Source organism: Oculina patagonica, chromosome 13, assembly GCF_052425735.1.
Source record: "Oculina patagonica isolate OP01 chromosome 13, crgOcupat, whole genome shotgun sequence".
In the NCBI taxonomy this organism is placed as follows: domain Eukaryota; kingdom Metazoa; phylum Cnidaria; class Anthozoa; order Scleractinia; family Oculinidae; genus Oculina; species Oculina patagonica.
In genome coordinates, this window is record NC_135770.1 from 14,220,501 (window position 1) to 14,244,687 (window position 24,187).

Below are 24,187 nucleotides of genomic sequence, written 5' to 3' on the forward strand. Positions count from 1 at the left end.
TGGATTTAATTAAATTGTAGGTGTTCTATTTTTATCTTGGCTGGTATAACCGGTTTGACAGGCTACATTTTATTTTTGGATCACAGTAGCCGTTTTACGTATTGCGCAATTTTTTCATTTTATTCAAAATCACTGAGCCATACAGACCGTAATGATGCAAGCCTCTTTTGGCATAAATAAATACAGAAGACATAACTGTTTTCGAACAATGGTTTTATACTCAATACGCTTGACTCAGTGATAAAAAGCGCTTAAAAATAAGTCCTAAGCAAAAAGTTTGGTATGTCTGCTGTAATATTCAATACGTTAAACTGCTACTGTGATTCATACTAAGCATGCTGACAATAATTCCAAGCCGATTCCTAGGCGTGAATTGGAAAAATCACTGTCAATGTATGGAAAAATATGATCCCTCGCACGTTCAAAAAGGGTATTTATTTTCAAAACACACAAAAAGGCAAAACATCATTCTGCAGATCACGTTTTCAAGACTTTTTCCAACAGCTTTCTAAAAGTTTCCTTCAGTAATAACTATGAAAATAAGCCGGCAATATGAACCAACGTTTCAGTGTCTTCATCATGCCACTGTCAAGTTAAGTGTATAAAGATTACAAATTCTACAAGTTTAAAAACATGTTACACTAAATTTACTAATAAGGCATGCCAGGTAAATTACAGAAATACTTTTGCATGTATTGAATCTGATTACACATTGAAAGTTGGTTTGAGTTCTCTAATAAATAGCATCTGGTGCACTAGGCAATCAAATTACTTATATTATTTCTGCCTTTCTTCAGAACATTAAAATTCCTCATTAGGTCTTCAGGGACATTGTTGTGTTTATTAAATGTTTATATATGGACGATGACTGTTGTTTGAGTCCTTCCACACATGTGTGTAAGTGTCTGCTCGTATAACCTACATAACTCGCAGCACACAGGTCACATTGAAAACGATACACAACGCCTTGTTTGTTGATGATCTGTGGTTCGTCTCTTTAACTTTAAGATTTTAGTCAATTTTACGGCTAACAAACACGGGTTGGACAGTTGTCTGCACCTTTGGGCTTAGGTCCTTGAAAAACTCTTTAGATGTTTACTTTGTTATACAAAAAAGAGGGAAAATTCACCGTATATAAAGCTAGAAAAACCAGTCTTGAAGTAAGCTTGCGTCACAAAACAGGCTTAGCATCTCTGTTGCTAGTTACCATAGCAATGAGATTAAGGTACTGAGAGAGTCTTCCTCAGTTAGGTAAAGGCTACAGATAATTGACTGTACATATTATAGCAAGTGTGCGCGTTCAAGCATAGTAGTCAATTAACTCCGTCTCTAATGATTTTTTAAATGCATTTATCGTAAGCAGCTGGAACAGTCAGTCTAGAACGTTCTAGAAGGTCTGACTGATGACAAGTGCTCGTGCACGCGCGTGGAGAAATGTCGGCTTGTTTTGCCAACGTAACAAGCACTACAGCTTGCACAAGAAAGTTTCTACACGATGCGCATACAGAGTCTGTTAGGGAGAGGATCTTCACGTTAAACAAGTTCTTAATTTTAAAGGAAGAGTAAACAAATTTGATGTCGATGGGTTTACAGAATCGATTGATTAGCTTGCGCACCCTTTGTTGTGCAACACCCAAAAAATGCCCAATGTAGGGGATCTTGAAATAGTGCTTGGGCAACTCCTGTTGCTCGACACCTGTTGAAGGTTGTGTGTCATTCCCTACTACTGCTCTCGTGACATAACAGTGCAGTAACTCGGAAGGTAGAGATTCTTACGCAAAATAGTAAACAAATTCTGAATATCATGATATAATTTGGGATTTCATTTGCATACTAGTGAAGGTTTCCCTAATGCCATAGAAGCTCTGTTGAGCCCCTTTTTCGAAGATTATTTTTATTTGAATGGTAGATATTGACAATAATTATTTATGAACAAATTTTCGAAGAAATTTACAAAACATGTTTGGTTGCATTCTACGTAAAAAAACGTGAACTTTGTAGAAAATTCGAGACAGGGAAATTCCGTCAAGTTCATATTAAGGAAGGGTCCATCTGAAATCCATGCTGTATTAAAATTTGAGTCTATATTCATATTTTCATAGAGTCTATATAACAGAAATTTTTTTTCAGTGCTGGTTTCTGCACAAACACTTTTTTCGCCTGCATCTTTCTGCAGACAATGTTGTTTGATGTCTGCAAAAAAATATTTGGGCTTTTTTGCTATTGCAAACAATTTTTTCCAGAATTTATAATCCTACATTGTCCTCCTCCCAAAAATAATTTTGCGTCACTAACAATGCTTGATTTATGGAATGGATGTGAAAACAACTCATGCCAGTTGAAAGGTCTCCTTGGTTACCCAAATTTTGATGTTTACTAGCAATCGCTCGCCTGTAGCTATAACTGATCATTCACAAATAAATATTTACCAATATTCTGCGCTCTGTTTTGTGTGAAATGTTTATTTTTGTTATTCAGGTGTTTGGCTCGGAGCCAGTACAAGTCGTACAATTTATGCAGAACATGCTGAATAATATTGCAAAACAACGATTTGTCTTCTGGGGATTTCACTGTTTGTTTTGAGTTTATTTTTGGAACCAAAACGAAAATTGCAAGCCCAGCAAGAATATTTCAAGGCACAGGACACGCCTCATCGCGCCAGGGGAAATTACCTGCTGAATCGTGCAGTCAGGTATGCTCTATTTACTTGCTTGTCCACCATGTTGTACGTTGACACACTTGGAAGTCTGGGTTCCAGTATTGGGGGTTTAATATGACCGACATGTTTGTGTGTGATCGAAAAGAAGAGTATAAACTTTGCCACTTCAGAGAAAAGAAGGAATCAGGTTTTATCTTTGAATCACACAACAAGGAAGTGAGCAAATTTCTTGGTCGAGTTTTAAAAGGCCTTTCTGAAACGATTTCTCATTAAATGGTCATCGTCTTTTATTTGATGTAGCAGCATCTCAAAGAGCTATTCTTTATAGGTATGAAGCAGGGCAGAGCTACAGCTTTAACAACCGCCGTAATAATTTGAACCCAGAGCTCAAAAATCCGAAAGGAAGTATTTCGAGCAGAGTGAATTTGCGCTTGAATTTTTGAAGTCAATTTCGAAGCAAGCGAAATATTGTGCGAAAAATTCGTGAAGTTAAAAACAATAGGCGAAGCAAAAAAAATTGCAACAAGAGGTCCACACCCTAACACTCACAAGACCAGGTCACTTCTCGCCAACTTTGTCGCTGCAGCACCCAAGCGTGTACATGTACTGCAAAACTTGTGTTGACAAAGTTCCCAGCAAGAAGCTCTTGTTTTAGACTTTTATACTGCCAGGCTTGATCTATTTTTGTCAGTGCAACGTTCTTCTGGAGCGCTAAACAGCCTTATTGTACGAAACAACGGTAGAAACACCCCTCAGTTCTTTGAGAGATGCTGTCAACTTGTGGGTATTCGAACTAAATGATGTCCTGCAACATCCTGGTGGCTGCACTTATGCTAAAGCTAACCCAAGTCTTAAATTTTCAAGATCAAACTGCCATCTTTTTCCCTTTCATCTCACGTGACATCATGTCACAATGCGATATCCAGTACCCCTCTATCCAGTACCCCCCTGCACCTGGTTCCTCTTCCGTAACTGCCCTTGCCACCGCTCTTAATTTTTGTAATTAATATTATCTGCATCTTGTTTTTTAACTTTAGCTATAAGTAATTAACTAGATTTTATAACTATAATTTTTAACTATAGTAATTAATTAGATTTATTGTATATACATATATATATATATATTTTTTAATTTAAGATTTTTATCGCCATTCTTTTTAGTTTTTAGGGTTGCGCCCCGCATGGGTTACTATTTTCCCGTTCGCGCAATTCCTTTTTGGTCCTTTTCGTTTTCTTCTTTTATTTGTAAATTTTAAATTTTAAGACCAATAAAGTTGATAGATTTAAAGCGAATCAACAACAAGGACGCTAGAAACTCTAACCACAGTTCTGAAATGTGTTTTAACCTGCCAGGAAAGTTAAATAACCATATAAGGAAAGATATGCACGCAAAGTGTGGAAAAACTCATAGTGCTGGCTGACTGTGGACAACGTAAGCTTGTTTTGTTTTACATGTGTTATTTCTGAAATGAAATTCAGCACAATGTTTAGCACCCCTAACACTCCCAATCTGTGGCTTCAATACCTCAGTTGTTAGAGCATCGCACCAGTATTAGCGGAGGTAATGGGTTCGAATCCCATTGAAGCCATAATTTCTGTTATTGCAATTCACTGCGAGGATCATTTTGTCACTTAAGTAAGCTTGTTTTTTCAGTAAGGTTCAGTAGCACTTTACATGTATTTTTCAAAATTTAAGAAAGTTTAAAGAAATGCCTTTTTGGTGTCCAGCCGCTGTCGAAACTGGCAGAAATTCATGCATTTTGTTTTCGCTCGTACAGTTGAATGCAATAACATCCATAGACACCTCCTGCACTTTCTTAAGTACTTAATTATTTTGTGAAGCAGCTGGTATTTGATTGCTTTTAGCGCTGTTACACCAGTCTCAAGGATTAAGTGAAAGTGCTTAAATTTTCAGTTAGCTAACTTCCACACCTTCAAAAGCCCATTGGTACATGGAATTTGAAGTAAAACCTAGGATAGTCTTAGAGCATATCCTTTATATTCTTTTACGTAGCAATTTTTATGGCGGCAAATTAAAAGTATGCCGTCAAGTGTCCTGTCATTTATCTTGCCCTTGCTCATGGATGGATTGGTATGCATCTGGGGGACACCCTAGGGGACTTTACAGTGATGTCTATAAGTATGGTGGATCTAACTTTTTTAGTATGGAGGAGTCTCTTCGAAATCATTAGTATGCAAGGGAAATCTAAATTAGTATGCAGAAATCTAGGTTTGTATACAGGAAATACAAATAAGTATTGAGGAAATCAAATTACTATGCAGAAATCTAGGTTTGTATACAGGAAATACAAATAAGTATTAAGGAAATCTAAATTACTATGCAGAAATCAAAACAAGCATTCAAGAAATCCATAACACGGCTTAATGTGGTTGCTAGTCTCCATTTTGTGAAATGCCATTTTTTGATGGCATTTCACATTTTCCACTGAAGAAGGGGCAGTAGCCCCGAAACGTATGGAAACAATATACTACCATCAAGCGCATTTTTCATTTTAATTATCATTTAAAATTCCATTTTGTTCTGCCGCTTGGGAACTGCAGTTTTAAATTAACAATGCACTTTCAGGAGCAAAATTAAGAAGTCACTATTTATTAATTCTATGGTAAGGATTATCATGTAACTTGCTGTCAACTATTTGACAGCTTTACAATAAATCAAAGATCTCTTAGAGATCTTTCGACTATTTTGCAGGAAGCACCAGTAGAAATATAAAAAAAAAAAGATGGAAAAGGATTACGGTGTATTTACTTGTGTTTTAGCGTGAGTCATGCAATCCATTGTTGCGAAATTTAGTGCCTGAGGTTATACATTAGCAACTCTTTAGATAGATCGGCTTTCAGAAATACATGTGTTAAGTTTTGTATTGCAAAATACCTTGTTGAACTGTACGAGTTTGGGTTCTTATGCTGCTTATCTGCGTTTTCGTTTTCATCGTGGCTGTTGGTGCATTTTTTAATTGTTCAGGCAGGGGAGAGGACAATCAGTAAGCATAGTTTCCCCTTTAATAATTTTGTTTCATTTTTTGCCTCGATTTTTAAAAAATTGTTATGAAATGCACTTGTTTTACATGAACTGCTAAGTGTTGGCAGCCTTTTATTGCAAACACCCGCCATCAAACCACAAGTGTCCCAGAAAGTGTTGCGCACTTGTATTTCCTTTAAATGATGTTCTCATCACCCAAAGCAAAAATTATTCCCTTTTGAGTTTACAACAAAAATTGGTTAAAGGAGTTAATTTAGGCCAATCACTCTTTTCCTATTTTACATTAACAAGAAAATTAGTCGAAAAATGTGTTTATTTTACATGAAGGCTTAAGAAAATTGCTCATAACTCAGGCAAATTTTGCTTGATCGCCACCACTTTTTATGATTTTACATTATTTTAGGCTAAGAAATGTTTTTCTTTTCAGTGTGCTTTAAAATGAGAAGGGACCTATCAGAGCAATAAATACCAGCGGGCCACCTTATAGTTAAGAAGGCTGAATGCAGATTTTTTAGCCCAAGGGTGGTTGTTTTGAAAATGAAAATGATCTAGGAAGCCAATCTTTGATTTTTGCCAGAATACACCATACTAAACAAATACACTGTAACATTATGACCAAAGTTTACCTTTTTACTTACAGATTTTTCTAAAAGTTTGTCTACAGGTAGTCAATCTTCTTCACATATCCAAAAAATTAATACCAAGAGTCAATCTAAATTTTGATAAAATCAGGCTTGTTTGAAAACAAAAGAAAACGACAATAATAGCTATGGTAACCTTTGTGACTAAGTGATCAGTCAAAAATTAAACTTTGGTCATATTTGATCATTATGGTTTGGCCTAAATCGAAGATTTCAAAACGACCACCCTAGGGCTAAAAAAACTACATTGAGCCTTCTTAAACCTTGACCTATTACTTCTTATTTGAAGACTACTTCAACTTCAGTCTTACTCATCTCTTAGTAGAGCTTTGCACCAGATGTGAAGCTTCACTGCTGCAGCCTGATCCATATCATAAAGGCCAGTCTGTTAACAGGTAGTACAATACATGAGACAATTCATTGACTAATTACTTACTTAATCCTCTCACACACAAGCCATTAAGCAACTGAAAATCTAATATGATATGGGCAGTTTCCCATGTAAGCAAAGACCTTGCTCTCTCAAGCACAGGTAGGTAAATTTTGGGGTTTGTCAGCAATATCATCCTGGCATCATCCTTTTGTGTGACAAGATTACTTTGAAAACGATCTTATGAAGAAACAAAAATTAACAAATGCCTTAATCAATATTGAAATTTATCTAAATTTCTCTTGGATGTGAGTCACTAAAGTTCTAAATTATCATCACCATCAGGGAATAGACGTTTTACCAATATGGCATCGATTTCCAATTCTTTTATTTCAAATAGCTATTATGAGATTCCCAGGAAACAAATACAAATAAATCTGCTCTGTGCAAGCGCATTGTGTCTTTCAAGCAATAGAAATCAAAATGACTGCTGTATCGGTAGAAAGATCTACCTATACAGTGTAACTGGTAGTATATGCAAGGATCACCATGCCTCAAACAAAGTTCTGAAAAAGCTGTAAACTTATATTTTTTTTATATCACAGCTACGTTTTGCAGTTGTCACGTTTGAAGGGTTTGAGCCTATTTCTGTAAATATTGAGAATCCTCTGTCATTCATGAAATTTCGATTTTGTTCATATTTTTCCCAAATAAGCTTTATAGTGAGTTATTTTCCAAAAATACAAAGGTTCAGTAGCACTTTACATGTATTTTTTAAAATTTAAGAAAGTTTAAAGAAATGTCATTTTGGTGTCCAGCCGTTGTCAAAACTAGCAGAAATTCATGCATTTTGTTTTCACTCGTACAATTGTATGCAATAACATCCATAGACACCTCCTGCACTTTCTTAAGCACTTAAATATTTTGTGAAGTAGCTGGTATTTGATTGATTTTAGCGATGTTACCCCAGTCTCAAGGATTAAGTGAAAGTGCTCAAAAACCTAGGATAGTCTTAGAGCATATCCTTCATATTCATTTACGTAGCAATTTTTATGGCGACAAATTAAAAGTATCCCATCAAGTGTCCTGTCATTTATCTCGCCCTTGCTCATGGATGGATTGGTATGCATCTGAGGGACAATGGACGTACGTTTTTTATTGCTCTTGTCCTAAAGCTGTTTAATTTAGTCCTTTAACTAACCCTAGTGCGAACAGTGCAACACCAGTCACACACTGGTTGTACATAAAGAAGAACCAGGGATTGTTGCCATGCATTTTTCAAGTTTTTGAAAAAAATCATTTTTACCATAGGGAAGACTTAGCCATTGCTTTGTGAATGGCCAAAATACGTGTACACTTTACCTTTCTGTTGCTCAACTATCTTTTTCTGTTTCTTCTGTTTCTCGCACAACAATGGCATTTTTTTAAATTTCTCAGATTTTGAAAAAATAAAGCAGTACTGAATTTTTGAATTGTATTTTTGAAAATAGCTCACTATAGAGCTTATTTGGGCAAAATTATACGAAGAACTTATAAATTTTGAGACTGAGGCCAGGTTCTTGATGTTTACAGAAATTGGCTCTAAAATAATAAATAATTAAACAGCGATTACCAAAAGGGCAAGATGAAGAATATCCAGGGCTTTTTTGAAATCATACTCATTGGCTTCTGGATTTTGATCTCCAATATGTAACTGCAATTAAAAACAAAAAGAACAACCATTCATTAGAAAGGGTCATTATTCCTTAATTTTTAAAAGTGATTTATTATTATTGTGTATCACCATGTCAATGACTCATATAATCATGCCAAATTTCAAAGTCTTAAATAGTCTATAGAACATTCTCCTTCTCATTGCCAAAGCTGACTGAGGGCAATAGTAGCCCGGGCCTGGAAACACATTTAGCACTCTTGTAACATCACTGGTTTTATACGTGTCTATACGTGAGTGGGATACATGTAGATTCTCTCTTGTTTTCAACAGACTTTTCATAATTATTGTCCTGTTTTCACAAAAACAGGATTGTCATTCAAAGTGTGTAAATTAAGCTTCACCCATCAGCTAGATAAATAGATAGATAGATAAACCCTTTATTTAAAATCACAATTAACTAGCAGCTAAAAACCAAATTACTTTTGTTAAATCAGTGTACATTTGGCAAAAAGTTCAAACTTATAAAAATTCCTAACTACAGTACATCATGAGAAAAAACTATTATATAATGATAAACTACATCAAATCAAGTATAAAAATTCTATTGACAATTGTTGTGTCGGGGACTAGGGCTGAGACTCTCTCGGTCCAATTCCCTCTCCGTCGGATTGCACCATTTTGCTGTGCAATCGCACATGATAGAAATATAGTTAGTTTGTTACTTCATCTCTGTTCCTTGTTTCACTTATCAAGCTGCACTGAACGGAAAGGGGATTTTAATGAGTGAACCCCTATGTAAGACAACTGCTGAGTTTTAAATCAAGGAACTTTCATTACGGAACTTCTGGGATAAACAAAAGTATGTCGAACCTCAAGTGGCCAGAGCTCAACTTGAGCGGGAATATCTTGGAGAATTTTAAGCTACTGGAAGTTAAATTTATGGGCAACATCATCACGAACAACGGAATGAAAGCAGACCCCGACAAATTCGCTGCAATAACCACCATGCCCACACCAAGAAACAAGGCCAGCCTCCAGCGGTTCCTTGGCATGGCCAACTACTGGTAATACCTATCACCATATTGTCCAAACCTGGGTCCCACCATCAGACCCCTTACAGCCCTCACCCAAAAAGATGTCCCATTCTCCTGGTCAGAGGCCCAAGATCAGTGAAGCATTCAGCAGGGCAAAGAAATTACTTGCCACTGCCCCAACCCTCCAGTATTATGATCTGGGAAAACCTGTGGTACTCCAAGTCGACACCACTGAGGAAGGCCTGGGTGACACACTCCTCCAACCAAATGCAGAGGGCAAACTCTAACCAGCTGCCTTTACTTCCAACAGCCTCAACAGCACAGAACAACACTACTCCCAAATAGAAAAAGAATGCCTTGCCATCTGCAACACATTTGCGAATTTTGACCAGTGGCTTTTTTTTTTACCAAAAGCCACTACACAAGACACCTGATTATCTTCAGCGCATACTCATTAGACTTCAACGATGTCAGTTCACAATACAGTACAAGACAGGAGCAACCCTTCACATTGCTGACACACTTTCTCATGCCGCCCTACCAACCCCAATACATGCAAAAGTAACAGGATTTGAACTAGAAACCTCATACAATGACCACAATCCAGACTAACCGATGTCACAGAACAACTACTCATGGTAGAAACTCAAAAGGATTCCACTCTTACCGCCCTCCAACAAACCATCATATATGGCTGGCCCGAGGATAAGCAACACCTGGCCTTCAATCTCCGCCCATACTTGAGCTTCAGAGAAGAACAAACTGTACACAATGGGATAATTAACAAGGGTCAACAAGTTCTGGTCCCACAAACCATGCAATCAACAATGTTATGCAAAATACATGCGAATCACTTTGGTGCAGAATCAAACATCCGCATGGCTTGTGAAGTTCTTTTCTAGCCGGGCATGCGGCAAGCAATATCAAACATGTGTGACAGCTGCACTGTATGTGCCCAATACAGTAAAACCCTTAGGAAGGAACCCATGAAATCCTAGTGAGCCAAGACATTTGTACCCATGAGAAGATGGATTACCTGATAACCGTCTGCCACTTCTCAGATTGGATAGAGGTTGATGTACTTCAGGATACCCTTGCAGCTAGAGTCAACAGGCCCACTTTGACCGCTTTGGCATACCACAGATATGCCATACTGACAATGGCCCACAATTTGCTTGCAAGGAATATGAAGTTTTTGCCACCCAATACGGATTCAAACACACAACCTCTTAACCATACCACCCACAAGGCAATGGGTAAGCCGAAGCTGCCGACAAAGTGTCCAGAACAATGTTAAAGAAAGCTGATGACCTTCAAAACGCGCTGCTCAATTATCAGAACACTCCATCCCAGGGATACACTTCAGTCCTCACCTGCACTGCATATGCTTTGCTGAAGAACAAGACCTACCCTGCCAACACCAAACCACCTTCTACAGACATCTCCAGTCCACCTAGATATAGTCGCTCAAGAACTCAGCCAAAAGCAGGCCATAAGTAAACAGTACTACGACAGATCAGCAACCAAAGCACACAGCCCTCTGCGTATCTGCGCCAGCATCTATGTGAAACCTCCAGCAACACAGTAGAGTAGACCCTGGATACCCGGCACAATCATTTCGCAAGATACTGAATATCAGTATTCGTAGGAACCTTGTCCACATCAAGCAAGCAGCCCCACAGCCTACCCTGCCAACGCTTGGCAGCACCCCCCCCCTGTCACACCAAGAGTCACTTCCTACAAGCAGGAATTCCTCCATGGCTCCTCCGACTGAAGAGACCAGTAACCACACCAAACCACATGTGCAGACTCCACTGCTACAACAGCCAGAAACAGAAAACACCACAACCAACGAGACAGAGAGCTCCGCATCTCACGCCAACACAAGCAACAATGCTGAGAACCCTGCATCTGAAGCTACACAAGTCAGACCTTTTGGATCCACGACTTCCCCAGGGATCACCAGAACGCGAACCCAAATAATTAAACCTCCTTCAAGGTTCACAGAATATGAACTGACCTAGTATGGTCTACCTTAACTGACATTTCTTGCTCTACTCTTTAACTTGTGCCTTTTGCATTGCTGTAAACGTTTTTTTCTTTTACAAGAGGGGAGATGTTGGGGACTTGGGCAGAGACTCTCTCGGCCTGATTCTCTCTCGGTCCAATTGTACCATTTTGCTGTAGCGATCGCACATGGTAGAAATATAGTTAGTTTGTTACTTCATCTCTGTTCCTTGTTTCACTTACTAAGCTGCACCAAACTGTTGCTTATCTGCATAGTGCATCATAAAAATATTCCTAAACCTCATGGTTTTTAAACGCAGGATTGAAAAGATACGCCTATATTCCTAAAATTATATGAGGGTCCTGAAGGGGGGTGGGGGGGTGTGTCTAAATCCCAGTTCCCAGGCTAATTTTGGTCGAAATCCCAGTTCATTAACAAAAAAAGGAAACGACAGGTCTGCACGGACTCCCCATGTGCCTTCTGGTCGCCAGTGTATGTTTTAAAAGGATGTACATTCGATCCTCAACCCTAACGGTCTATGTATAAAAAGGTCACAAAACATTCTACTGCAGGGAACAGAAGTGAGAACATATCTCTACCTCAACAGCTGCATGAAGAGAATCGCGAAGAGTCGAAACCACCAGTACTGTTGTAGCCACTGTAAAAAGTTGCAGAAATATTTGTCGTTCACGACTCTCTGCCGGCACAATACCTCTAAACAACGGTGTCGAAGACAGAGGCGGTGGCACGGAGCGTTTTGGAATGTGGGGGGGGGGGGGGGGGGCTGAGACTGTCCCAAAAATACTCAGCATGTTTTCATATTGAAGCAACATTTCTCCGTTCTATCAACCTTTGGTTTTTTGAGCTTTTTCTACACCGCAGATTTCCGAAGATTCTCCGATTGTTGTTCGAAGGCCATACGAACGTTTCCGATCATTTTCGAACTTTTATGGAGGTAAACAAAGTTTTCCGAAGACATCAAAGGAAGTTTCGAAGATGTTTGAACTCACTCACGAGACGGAATACCTTGACAAACCAATTTTACGCTGTACTCGCGCTATTTTCCGCACCAAAACGTGGCGGTTGAGGTGCGCGATCCCGCCAAATTTTTATTTCGGGGGGCTACAGCTCCCTTGTCCCCCCCTGCTCCGCCGGTTATGAAAGATTATTATACATTGTAGTCACTATCTGTCTTCTCATTGGCTAAGAGCCTACAGTTAATTCTGAGAATCAGCTCAACCTACAGATTACTGAATAAGCTGCTAGCAGATTATTCACTAATCTGAAGGTTGGGCGCGCAATGCATGATTTCACAGAGGAATGTGGGACACATCTGACAGCGAAGGAAATTCATAGTTCGTCGATTCGCTTCTGCAACCGAGCAAAACATTTACCTAAATTGAAAAATTGCTGGATAATAAATTCTCGGAAAATACAAAACAACCGACAAAGATTGCGGAGGATTTATTCCACGAATACCTTGAGAGAAAAGCATTCAAAAATTCAGGAATTAGTAGAACGGTTCTAGTCGTTTTGTCCTTATTTTTCCAGAAAAAAAAACAATGTATAATTTAAAACAATTTTTAAATTCGGTTTTTGTGATATCCGGTATAATCAAGATCTCGGTAAGTGTTATCAGCCTCAGCCTTAGGCTTCGGCTGATAACACTTACCTCGACCTTGATTGTTATTTTGAACTTTTCATAGTTTTCTCACATTGTTCCAGTTATAACCGTTGTAACTTTTTACTTTTCTATTCATCTGACGTCCCCATATATCAGCGTAACATTGTAATCTTTACAGTTGGCAATTTTTATCTGATGAGTGCCGCACTAGTTGCATGGTACAAAACTAGTGAGTAAGTAATAAAATGCCAAGTCAAATCTTCAGTTGATCGGACTGTCTTCTAATATTTAGGCTCTAGTTTTTCTATTGAGCACTCTGAGAGCAGGTCTACAAATCAACTAATTATAATATATATTATATATATATATTCATGTAAAGAAGAAGAAAGAATTGCTCTGAGCGGGATTTGAACCCACGTCTCCCTGAACACTGGTTGGGTGTGATGACCATTACACTACAAGGACAACCATGCTGGCAACGCAGTTATTTTAGATAGTTATTAGACTGTACGTGGGATTCGGGGATTCTTTCTTCGGTTTTGAGATGGGAAAGCCTATAACCCCTTCATAGCCTTAAACCTAAGGATCAACATATAAAAACTTGAAGATTTGCAAAGCAGCAGGGACGCTTATGGTCCCTTTGTGCAGTTCCGCACACTTTTGCACCATTTTGTATTTTTGGCAACAGCCAGTTGAAATTTATTATGCTGGCTTTGAGAATTGATGTTTCTGTTCCCCCAAGTGCAGTTCAAAGAGGATTTTGTACTGAGTTTAATAAATTCTACACTGTATGGCGTGATGTTGTTACATGTGTCTTAGAGGGTAAGAGGTTGGGATTTGTGCATGTTCACACAAGATATTTCTAAAGTGCAATTCCTTTGAGAGGACATCTGTGTTTACTTTTGAGTATTCCCGAGCAGGAATTGAGGTTTTGGCTTGAGGCTACTGAATCTTGTTCATTTTACGGGACTTTATTCTTGGCGTAATAGGCCATAGAGGTAAAAGGTAAGGTAAAGTCTGTGTCCGAGCCATGAGGCTCATACAGCCGGAGCTTATCCCGGTTTCCATTGCATTAAGCGACTAGGAGTATTGCTACTCCCCCCTGGATGGGATGCTAGTCCATCGCAGGGTTACCCCCAGCAGTACATTCGCCAGTACCCATTTGTACACCTGGGTGGAGAGAGGCACTGTGAGAGTAAAGTGTCTTGCCCAAGAACACAACGCAGCGCCCCGGCCAGGCCTCGAACCCGGGCCGTTCGACTTGCAGGCAAACGCGCTAACCATTAGGCCATCGCGCCTCCCACAATAGGCCATGGAGGTTGACCTCTTAAAGACTGTCATATTTTAGCATCACAGTTTGCGTGATATTGTGAGAAGGGATTCATAATCGGGACCTTGTAAACTTCAAGGACTTGAATTATATTAAATGAAGACAATGACTTGACACATATCTTCTAATTCTCGTTTTCTTTTCTTCCCAGCTTTCTTTGATACAGGTTTCTGAAGCTCAGCTGTTTTTTCATGTCTCAACATTAATATCTCAAGCCTTGTACAGAATTTGAAGCTGTGCATTGAGGGCACCAGGCACTGTTGAGGATTATTAACAGGCTTTTGATCGTTGGAAATCGTTCACAGCACAGATTTTGCAAGTACGTTGTTTCCCAGCCTCTCCTATAGATTTCGGATTATACATTCATCATTTAGTCAAACAAGCTCAGCTTCGGCAATAAATACCGCTTTCTATGCTATCAACTGAGCACACAAGGTGGCCGGTCTGGAATCTCCCACCAGCTATCCTATCGTGTTGTTAATAAAGAAGCACCGAAATACACAAACTGCAGCATAGGGACATAATCTACAAGAGTGATCACATGGAAATCAACATTGTCAAAAGTAAGAGTGTTCAGCTGAGGGAGGGTAAGACCCTGGTAATATTTTTGCTGAAACAGGACGTGATCTCTGTCCAGTTTAACTGTTGCATTTGTATCTTTCCAAGGCAGAAATACCAGATACACGTAATTCCAAGAAGTATATCTTCAGGCTATTTTTTCTAAGAAGTCTATTGTGACCAATTCTGGCGTAAAAGAAAGGATTTTCCAACGCCACGGAAGATGGAAGACAAAGTCAGCTAAGGACGTGTATGTTAAGGACTCAGTATCTTGACGATTGAGTGTTTCTAAGAGTATAGACCTGTGACTTTATGTTTTGTTCAGCGATCATTTTTCATTCTCATGCTCAAGCCCTACCTTTGTCTGTCTATGTTTGAGGTCCTTGCTGACCTACAGGTTCCTGTATCTACACTGTTGTGTATGTTTTTCTGGGTAGTGTAGGCAAAATGAAGTATTTCTGACAGTGTAGCATTGCGAAACAGGCGGAAATAGCTATTTTGCCAGCACGGACCAGAGGACTGGGTCCGTGTAGAAGGGATTGTGGGTAGCGTCATAACATGTATAGCTGTTCATTACAGTAAAAACCGGCATGTAAGAACCTACTTTTTCCAGAGTTTGGCAAAACAGGTTCTTGTGTTATGGGGTACTTATTGACAGTTTAGGCTAAGTAGGTTCTTAATTAGGTTCTTAATTTCTACAGAGTAGACATTGTTGTTGACTATCAGAAAAATTCTTCATTATAAATATTTATTAAGGTACCCATGTTGTTAAAAGTCCAACAACATTAATTGATCAATGATACAGTACTGTAAATAAAATGCATCTTGTTTTTTTTTTTTTTTTAAAAAATATTGATTAAATAGTTAATTCCACATATAAGAACCTGTTGGAATTTGTTTGGCTAAACAGGTTCATATATTTTGGGGTTTTAAAAAGCAAATTTCTGCCAGAAGGTTCTTAAATCCCGAGGTTCTAAGTGTAGATCAATCACGAAGGATTATCTAGTTGCTTTATGCTGTGGAAACTGGGATAAGCCCTGGCCTAAAAGGCCACTTAGGCTCTCATGCAGATTGAACATACCTCAATCAGTTCTGTAGGTGGCAGAGGAAGCATGGAATCCAAATCTAAACCAGCTTTCTACAAAAATAACAACATATTTAGTTAAATCAATGATATATTTAAGCATTGCACCGCAACCTACAATATTACATTATGGCATCTATGGGGATACCACCCACAACCTCATAAAAGTTAAACCATGCTTTATCTGTGATTGAAACTGTGGTATGAAAATTTAAATTTGTTCATAGCCAAAAAACTTGCTTGTAACTTGTTACTTGCAATTTAAGGCATTTCATAGATAATTTAACAAAAGATTTTTCAAATTTCTACTTTAGTTCCAGAAATACTTAAGCTTAAAAAAATCGTAAAATATGCAAATTAGGGTACTGCTGACGTCATCTACTCAACCCAATTTTATGTCAAGTACAAAAATTGAGCTATCTTGTTCATTTTTCTGCAGAGACCCATGAAACTTGGCAGACTAATAGTTCTGCAGGTAACACACTCAAAAATATAATGAAATTATTTTACCATGGCGACTCACTCTTTTCCAGCTTCCACCAATTTGTTTAAAATATTTTAGATTTTTTCAGTCCGGAAAAAAGAAACCAGGTCAAGACATTTGCCTAATTCATTCCAAGAGACCTGGTTACCAAGAGAAATGCAACTCTGAACATACCCCCATTTGCAAAAGGAAAGCAATTGTCAACTCAAGCATGCACTAAAACAAGATGGATAGCATCTCTGAGATTTCATGCTAATAGAGCCACCCAGAAAATGAAAAAAATCAAATTATTGCAGGGAGTCATCCCTATCAGTTATGCTGCAATTGCTAATCAGACTGTATTTGTCTGTGAAGCACTATGTAACTTGCTGAAACCACTTGTAAAAAAGTAAATAGCATTTTTTAGACTTTGTACATAACAAGGCTGTTGCTAGGGCCTTTGTTGTTTAAATTTAACAAGTAACAAAAGTGCTGCACAGACAAATGCTTAACAATTACTTCATGAGTGAGCATTGGATATGAGATGGTATGCACCTACTATCTCATATTCAACAAGCACAAGTGAAATAACTATTAAATTGTTAAAAACACCCTGAGAATTTCGATATTTGAGCTCCCTAGCTGTTCTTGCTGATGGGTAGAAATACAATATTTGTGGTCCATTGTATATGAGCTCATATACCATGGCCTGAAAACCAATCAAAATTCAGGGATTGCTATATTATATACCATGGCTATTTTTTTATTTAAGGCTGATTAGCCACTGCAGCAATACTAATAGCCTACTATGCACGCTAGGCTGTTGCCTAACAAAAGCCTGCTTTTCTTGGAAGCCAAATAAACATGATCTGTACACTAATGCTTGGCAGTGTAGCCTAAAGTAGTTTTTTTGCAACAGAGTTTTGCTAAGATACATTAACATAAATTAAAAATGTAACAGTACTTGCAGAGTTTCTCTAGAAGGCAAATCGCCCTAATCTAAGTTGAACACTTGGAGAAGCAAGTTCATGGACAAGGAATGTGTAAAAAAAATCAATTTTTTAAGTATAGAAGGCCAGAACTCCTCTGTAAATTTCACTTTTAAATAAAACAAGCCTAAGTAAAAGGGTTGCTCTTGGTTATAGATGGGCTTACATGATCACTTCTCAAAGGTAGGTCACTTACATCATTTTAAGCAAATGAAAGATCATCACAGTAATGTACTTAACTTAAGCAGTTGAAAAAAGCAGGCCTGAAAATTGAGCTATCAAGCCAACTGGAAGCTGGTCACTTACCAGCTCCCAGTTGGCTTGATAGCTCAGTTCATATATTCATTTCATATTACATCATTTTGTTCTGTAAATTCTTCTGCAGCTTCAGCTGCTTCATTTAATTCAGGGTCAGGTAATAAATGAAGGCCTACTGCTAGCAACCCTCTAAACTGTTCAACAACAAAAACAACAACAATCTTTTATTTCGTGCCCAGAAGAGTTTTACAATAAGTAAATACATGCAAAGAGAAAAATTAACAATAAAAAAGAGCACAGCCACTTAGAAATAGCTAAGGCTAATCGAGCTAAGTGGCTGGGGCAAGCGGAAAAAAATATTGCAATAAAGTTACAGAGTATAAAAAAACGGGACACGATTTCCATTCACACACACAGACAGAGAACAAAAAAAGAAAAGTGTATACATGTACACACACAAAAATGAAAAATAAAGTACATCAATGTACCAGTTAGTAGTTGGAGATAATCAATTCTTTTAAGAGATTTTTGAAACAAGCACGACTCTTAGATTTAAGCGAGTCATCAATGGAATTCCAAACTTTAGCACCGAAAAAACGAATGTTAAATTTGGCAGAATCTCGTTGTTGACAGCTGTCTTTGGTCGTGGACAATAATTCCTGGTTGATGGCTTCACTGCCTTTTTCTTTCTCTTTTCAATTTCAGGTTTGGTAAAGGTCATGTCTTCTTAATTACAAACTTTGTTGTGTGCCATCTTTCTCCTTTTCCATATGCATTTTTTGCTAGTGCAAGTGACCACTGCATTTTGTTGAAGAGTGCCTTTAAGTTCGATAGGTGCCAATCCTATGTGACGACAAGCCTCCTCAGAGCTGTAAAGTGATAGAAGGTGCAAATTGTTAAACGATTAACTAAAAAATAATAAAACAAACAATCCTGTCGATGTATGATGTAACTTAAGTTTAAGTATAATCACAAACCAGTTGCACTTACCTGTGGGCTTTTTCCGTCAGTTGGACTAGTTCTTTCTTTTTTTGTCGGAGACAGATTTTCTGCGTGCCTGTAGGTATTTTTTAAGCTCTGGAACATTCCAGTTTTTAAAATATTCGTCCTTTTCCACCAAACCAGCCATAACTTTCCATAATTTTCTTGAATTTTTGCGGCAACTTTCACCGCGTTAGCCTTGCATTCATCGTAAGCGCCTACTCATCCCAGCGCTGTCAGGGAAAACGAAAATTGTCTATTCTGTATTGAGTGTTGGCTGAAGTTCTCTGATATCTAACATTTCATATAATAGTTATCAGGCGTTAAGTTTACTCTTGAACTTCTTTAAGATGGTGAAATCGTCTTTCGAGGCTCTCAGACTCCATAGTTTGTTCATTGCTGACATAATTTCCGATGCCTCCGATGCAAGCAGAGCGCTGATGTTCAGCAACATTTTGATATAAGTGCCAGTGAGTATAATGAACATGGCTCGCATCGCATCACATTTGAATAAATACTTCACTCCCCTGGAAAATACCATTTTTGCAAAATGGTAACCATGGACCTGAAGACCACATTATATATCTCATTTAAATTGTTTGTGGCATGTCATAAATCATACTAACAGACATAGAGGAAGTCACTGTTTTAATTCAAAGGTGACAAAAGCAAAAAAGTAAAACATCAAAAAATATCTCATTCTGCCTATATTTTGGGTATACCCTTAAACTATAATAGCTAATTAATTTGCAGCTCTAAAAGTGAAGGTTGTTGTCAGATATTAACTTGATTTTAAAAATGAAAGAGGAAAAAGTTGCAAAAGTTGTAGGGGTGGGAAATCAGGTCTCATATGCTAGGGGGTATTATTTTATGCTTTTAAAAGACAGATCTGTCCAAGACCATTAATTTTTTCTGTTCAAATTCCATACAAATTGAACAAATATTGAGCATGCAATGGGTTTTTTCTTGCATCTTGACATCATCTTCAATTTCCCTACTCGTGAACACAGGCTTTAGTGTTTTCCCAAGTTTGTTGCTTAAATCTTGAAGTTGTCTTATGACAGTGTCGGCCGACTTTTGGTCATTAAACAGTAGTACAATTCTGGTACTGATGATGTGGCTGCTTGTGAGTTAGTTTTGCTTTCCGTTAGGTCTGTCACGGAAGTCAAAACCTGTGAAAAGGTACTGTAGTTTGAGGAAAAGATCTTGTCAGACACCCACTCTTTGGAGAAGTACTCCCAAGGAGAGGATAGGTGATAAGCTCGGTTCAACATTGTTCTTATTTGTGCTCTTTTGTACTAGAAGTCAACGTGGCTTCGCCAGTGTAAAAGGCCTGAGTATATATCTTTACACCCATTAATTAAAAAAATATTTAATCTTTACGATGTGTGTTCTCCTCATGCCTTTCAATTGGGAAAATGTTCTCCTTTATGACACTAATCAGTTTTCCAAACCCAGCCTTCAAACCCCCCTCCCTTTCACTCAAGTTAGAACCTATTCTTCCTACAATCTCGAGATGCACAACCGTATTTTGATGTTTGTCTATGAATTTCCAACCACGCATACAGAATATTGTACATAGACTGCATATTGATGGTTCTTTTTAAATTTCTTACCATACATACAGAATATCATAAGCCAAATTGACATTGCAGTAATATTTATTGGAAATTGTGAGCTGTCTTTTCTTCTCCTGTTTAAACACCACTAACAACCAACAAATACTAATTTGTGTTCCTAACCCAACCCCCTCCCCTTTTATTCTCTTACCTTTTCTTTTCTTACTAACAGCGCTTCAATATATATATTTCTCCAACTTTGTTTTTAAACAATTCTTTTTAGTTAGTGTTTTTACAACTTTGTTGTGATTTAACTGCACTGCAGTTTGTGTCACAACCTGTATTCTCTTAAATTAATACACATATTTTTATTTTTATTTAGTTTCTTTTTATTGCACCACCTAATGGTTGTCGTGGCTACATTGCAGTTTGTTGGTCCCTCAGACTGGTGCCTTACCTAACAGTTTAACTCTATTTTCGTTTTATTTTATTTTTGTGCCTATATTACACTTCCAATCAATAAGCACCAATATCAATATCATCAATCCACACACCCATTCATCACAACTGAACTCGCTGTTTCAGTGGAGACTTGGAAACCCTTTTACTAGGCAATCCCATACCACAAAGGTTGCTAGATTAATCTACTGAAATTTATTTACAACAGCATTTAGGGTTTAAAATAGGCAGGTTTGGTACCTCTTGGGTATAGTATAGTAGGTCCACATCAGCCCTTAGACTGCCTTTTACCCAACCTACTTATCAAATAAAGTATGTATGTATGTATGTCCAGTCTCAAAAGGTCCAGAGGCGGAAGCTACTGTGATCCTAGCCTGTTCCAGGCTCTCGGTAGTTATGGGAGAGCGAATAACGTGCGCGGATGAGCGAGGAAAAAATGAGGCGAGACAAATGCGAAGGAAGGAGAGCCTGTAAGAATTTCTTTAACCACCCTCTTCCGCCCACTTTTCAGATAATGAGGTGTTAAGATGTAAAAATGACATTCTGTCAATTAGCTAGAGATGTTCTCCTGTTTCTCGCGCGAGGCCAAAGGTCTGCGCCGCATGGTTTCCTGTTTGTAGAGTACTGAGTAATGAACTATATTTGCTACAGGTTTCGCTTGTGCGGTTTGTTTTGGCTCATTTCTATTTGCAAGATATGCTTTAATCTCTCAAGATGTTTTTTTTGGAAGGACATGGGTCAGTAATTTATCCGTGGTTACTTGCATTTAATAATTGAAAGGCTCCCGACAAAAACGTCCCCTCGACTTTCTTGCTAAATCGAACGTTATCAAAACAACTCCAAATTGCGCATGCAGGTTTGTTTACGTGTGCTAAACACTGTCCTGTGTTGCATTCGGCTGGTCTTATTCTTCAATTTTAGAAATTATGTATGCAAAAAGGCATTTTGCAAGCTTACGTGCTCCCAGTCAGCTAGCAGTCTGAGTTTTCCAACGCATCGCGTGTACATCTTTCCCTGTAGGGTTTTCTAAGCGTCTACAGAAGGCGAGAAACCATTTAACAAGCATGTCTTTGACTCGCTGCGCATGTTTTTTGTTGATTTGAGTAGAGTAGGACTGGATACTGCATTGTGATGTAAGGTCACATGTTAGAGGCGGAAGAGTTTGAATTGAGCGAAATGGCGCCTGTGAAAGTAAAACAAAGAAGTTTATAGTTTTAGCTCAAGTGCGGCTGCAGGTGGTTGAAGGACATCATTAAGTCTGTAAGTTTACTGGGCATTAAGTCACAAAGGTTACCATAGCAATGATTGACATTTTCTTTTGTTTTCAAACTACTTTGATTTTCTTGCAATCTAGATTGACTCTTGGTATTAATTTTTTGACATGTTTAAGTTTAGTTGATTGACTAACTGTTGACGAAATTTTAGAAAAATCTGTAAGAGCGTTAAGAGTAAATCAAGAATGAAGTTTTTTGTAACTTCTCGTAGTTTCCTACAATTGGCAGTCGATATATCTTAAAAAAGCAAACAAAAACTCTCTACCTTTTAGTTTATGGCCTTTGATGGTGTGTAAGTATTTATATTTCATTTTGAATGGCTGTGTTCAAATACTACGAAACAATTTTAAAGCACCTATATAACATTAAAATGGGATTTTTCTGAAAACTTCATTCTTGATTTACATGAAAAGGCTCTTACAGATTTTTCTTAAAGTTCGACAACTGATAGTCAATCTACTAAACTTAATACCAAGAGTCAATCTAGATTTCGAGAAAATTAGGCTTGTTTGAAAACAAAAGAAAATGACAATGGTTGCTATGGTAACCTTTGTGACTAAAATATAAGTGACAAGTAAAAACTTAAACTTTGGTCATACTTGATCATTATGGTGTATCTGGCTTCCATGATAATTTTCATTTTCAAAACAACCACCCTAGCGCTTTAAAAACTACATGAAGCCTCCCTCAGTTGCGGTTGGATCCCAGTGTTTGGAGATTTTGCGCAGGCTTGTAAAATGCAGCTGATCTTCCTACCCGTGGTCTATCTGTAAGCTAGTTGAGAGAAAGTCAGTTGTGGTGGAGAGGGCCTTCTTGACTGCAAGAGTCTGAAAAAAATTTGCAAGAGGACCTAAGATCCCAGTCTTCAAATGAAGTTGTTGAGGTTGAAAGGAAGAGTGACTCTAAATAGTGTCTGCTGTGTTGTCCAACCCAAAGAACCAGTTATTGACTTAACCAGTTGCAGGTTCATCAAGTACAGTAGGTTGTAAAGAACTGTTGCATGAATCAAAAGATTCATTCGCAACTCAAGGTTAAAGGAAGAGGAGAGACTTTCCAACCCTTGAATTGGATAAGAGATACGAGAGGCAGAAGAATGGCTGATAGCGCATGTACAAGTCTTCTTGAAGAAGTTCCGTTGGCCAAATGTGGCAGTCTCTTAAAGAACAGCAAGCTGTGTCCTACTAGAGGTTTGCTTCCCGTTGGAGGGAGTATTCATTACCAGAGAGGAAAAACATCCCATTATCTTGCCTTCAAACCATCCTGTTGTGAAGCTTTACTGCTGTGAACTCCATGCTGGTGTTGAGCATACCTTACCAGTCCTCCGAGTGCTCCGGCTGACAGAAAGTTGTCCTGTATATATGCATAATTATTAAAAGTGAAGCGAAGCGTGAATGTAGCTGTATTTGTTTACATGAATCAGTTGGCAGTATATCATGGTTTCCTGGCATGTGATTAATTGCTTCCCGAGATTTAATTATTTTTTTATTTGCCTTAAGCCGACCGATATTTAACGTTTAATCGAATTAGCCGCTTTAATCTGTCCTGAAATGCAAAAATCTACTTGTAAGCTATGTTCATATGGTTATTTCACCAGAAGAAAGAAATAAAAAAATAGTAGACCCGCCTAAAATCTAGAATCCAATGGGGCACATTTCTGACAACGTACAGGCAAATTTTGCGTGCTTATTTTTGCAAATCTTTAATAACTAACCAAAAATCCGTTTGAAAATGTGTACACTCGACTGGATACCAGAGCTTGAATCTTGATAGGACCAAGGTTTAAGAACTTTGGTGACCCAACATATTTCAAACCATGTGCATCCCAGCTTTTTGCTTACAATCAGAAACATAGCAATAAATATAACCTCAAAATCAGTTATTTTCCGTGTGTCCACCATTTATGGAATCGGTGAATAATGAATAGCAACTACTGATCTGGTTATTCAAACGTAATTTGTTACTAGAACCAAAAAATCCGAGTCCAAAGTAATTTTGAGAACCACTGTAAGAAAAGAAAGTACGTACAGTCTCCACACTCTGCACTACTATTTAAGTAACTCTACACATAGTTACTACTATTCTTGTTGTTGATGTTGTTGTTAATTATTATTTTTGTATTTTGGTTTATATACATGTAGCATTATAGTTGCCTAGATACTAGGGTTATTCTTTGTGCAATATCATATGAAGTCAAGTGAATTTTAAAATTCTAAACAGTAATATTTATATGGCTACCAA

The 24,187-nt window shown here is 37.9% G+C and overlaps 1 protein-coding gene across 2 annotated transcripts in view; it reads right to left on the bottom strand.

The window, feature by feature from the left end:
- LOC144637238 (nuclear pore complex protein Nup133-like) overlaps positions 1-24,187 on the bottom strand; it is a 241,123-nt gene that overhangs the window by 3,502 nt on the left and 213,434 nt on the right. For both annotated transcript variants that reach the window (XM_078496367.1, XM_078496368.1), the window contains exons 34-36: positions 15,964-16,020; positions 8,287-8,367; positions 6,616-6,689 (exon numbers count right to left, since the gene is read on the bottom strand). In XM_078496367.1, coding sequence (XP_078352493.1) covers positions 6,616-6,689; positions 8,287-8,367; positions 15,964-16,020 — 212 coding nt within the window. The remainder of the gene's footprint in view (positions 1-6,615; positions 6,690-8,286; positions 8,368-15,963; positions 16,021-24,187) is intronic.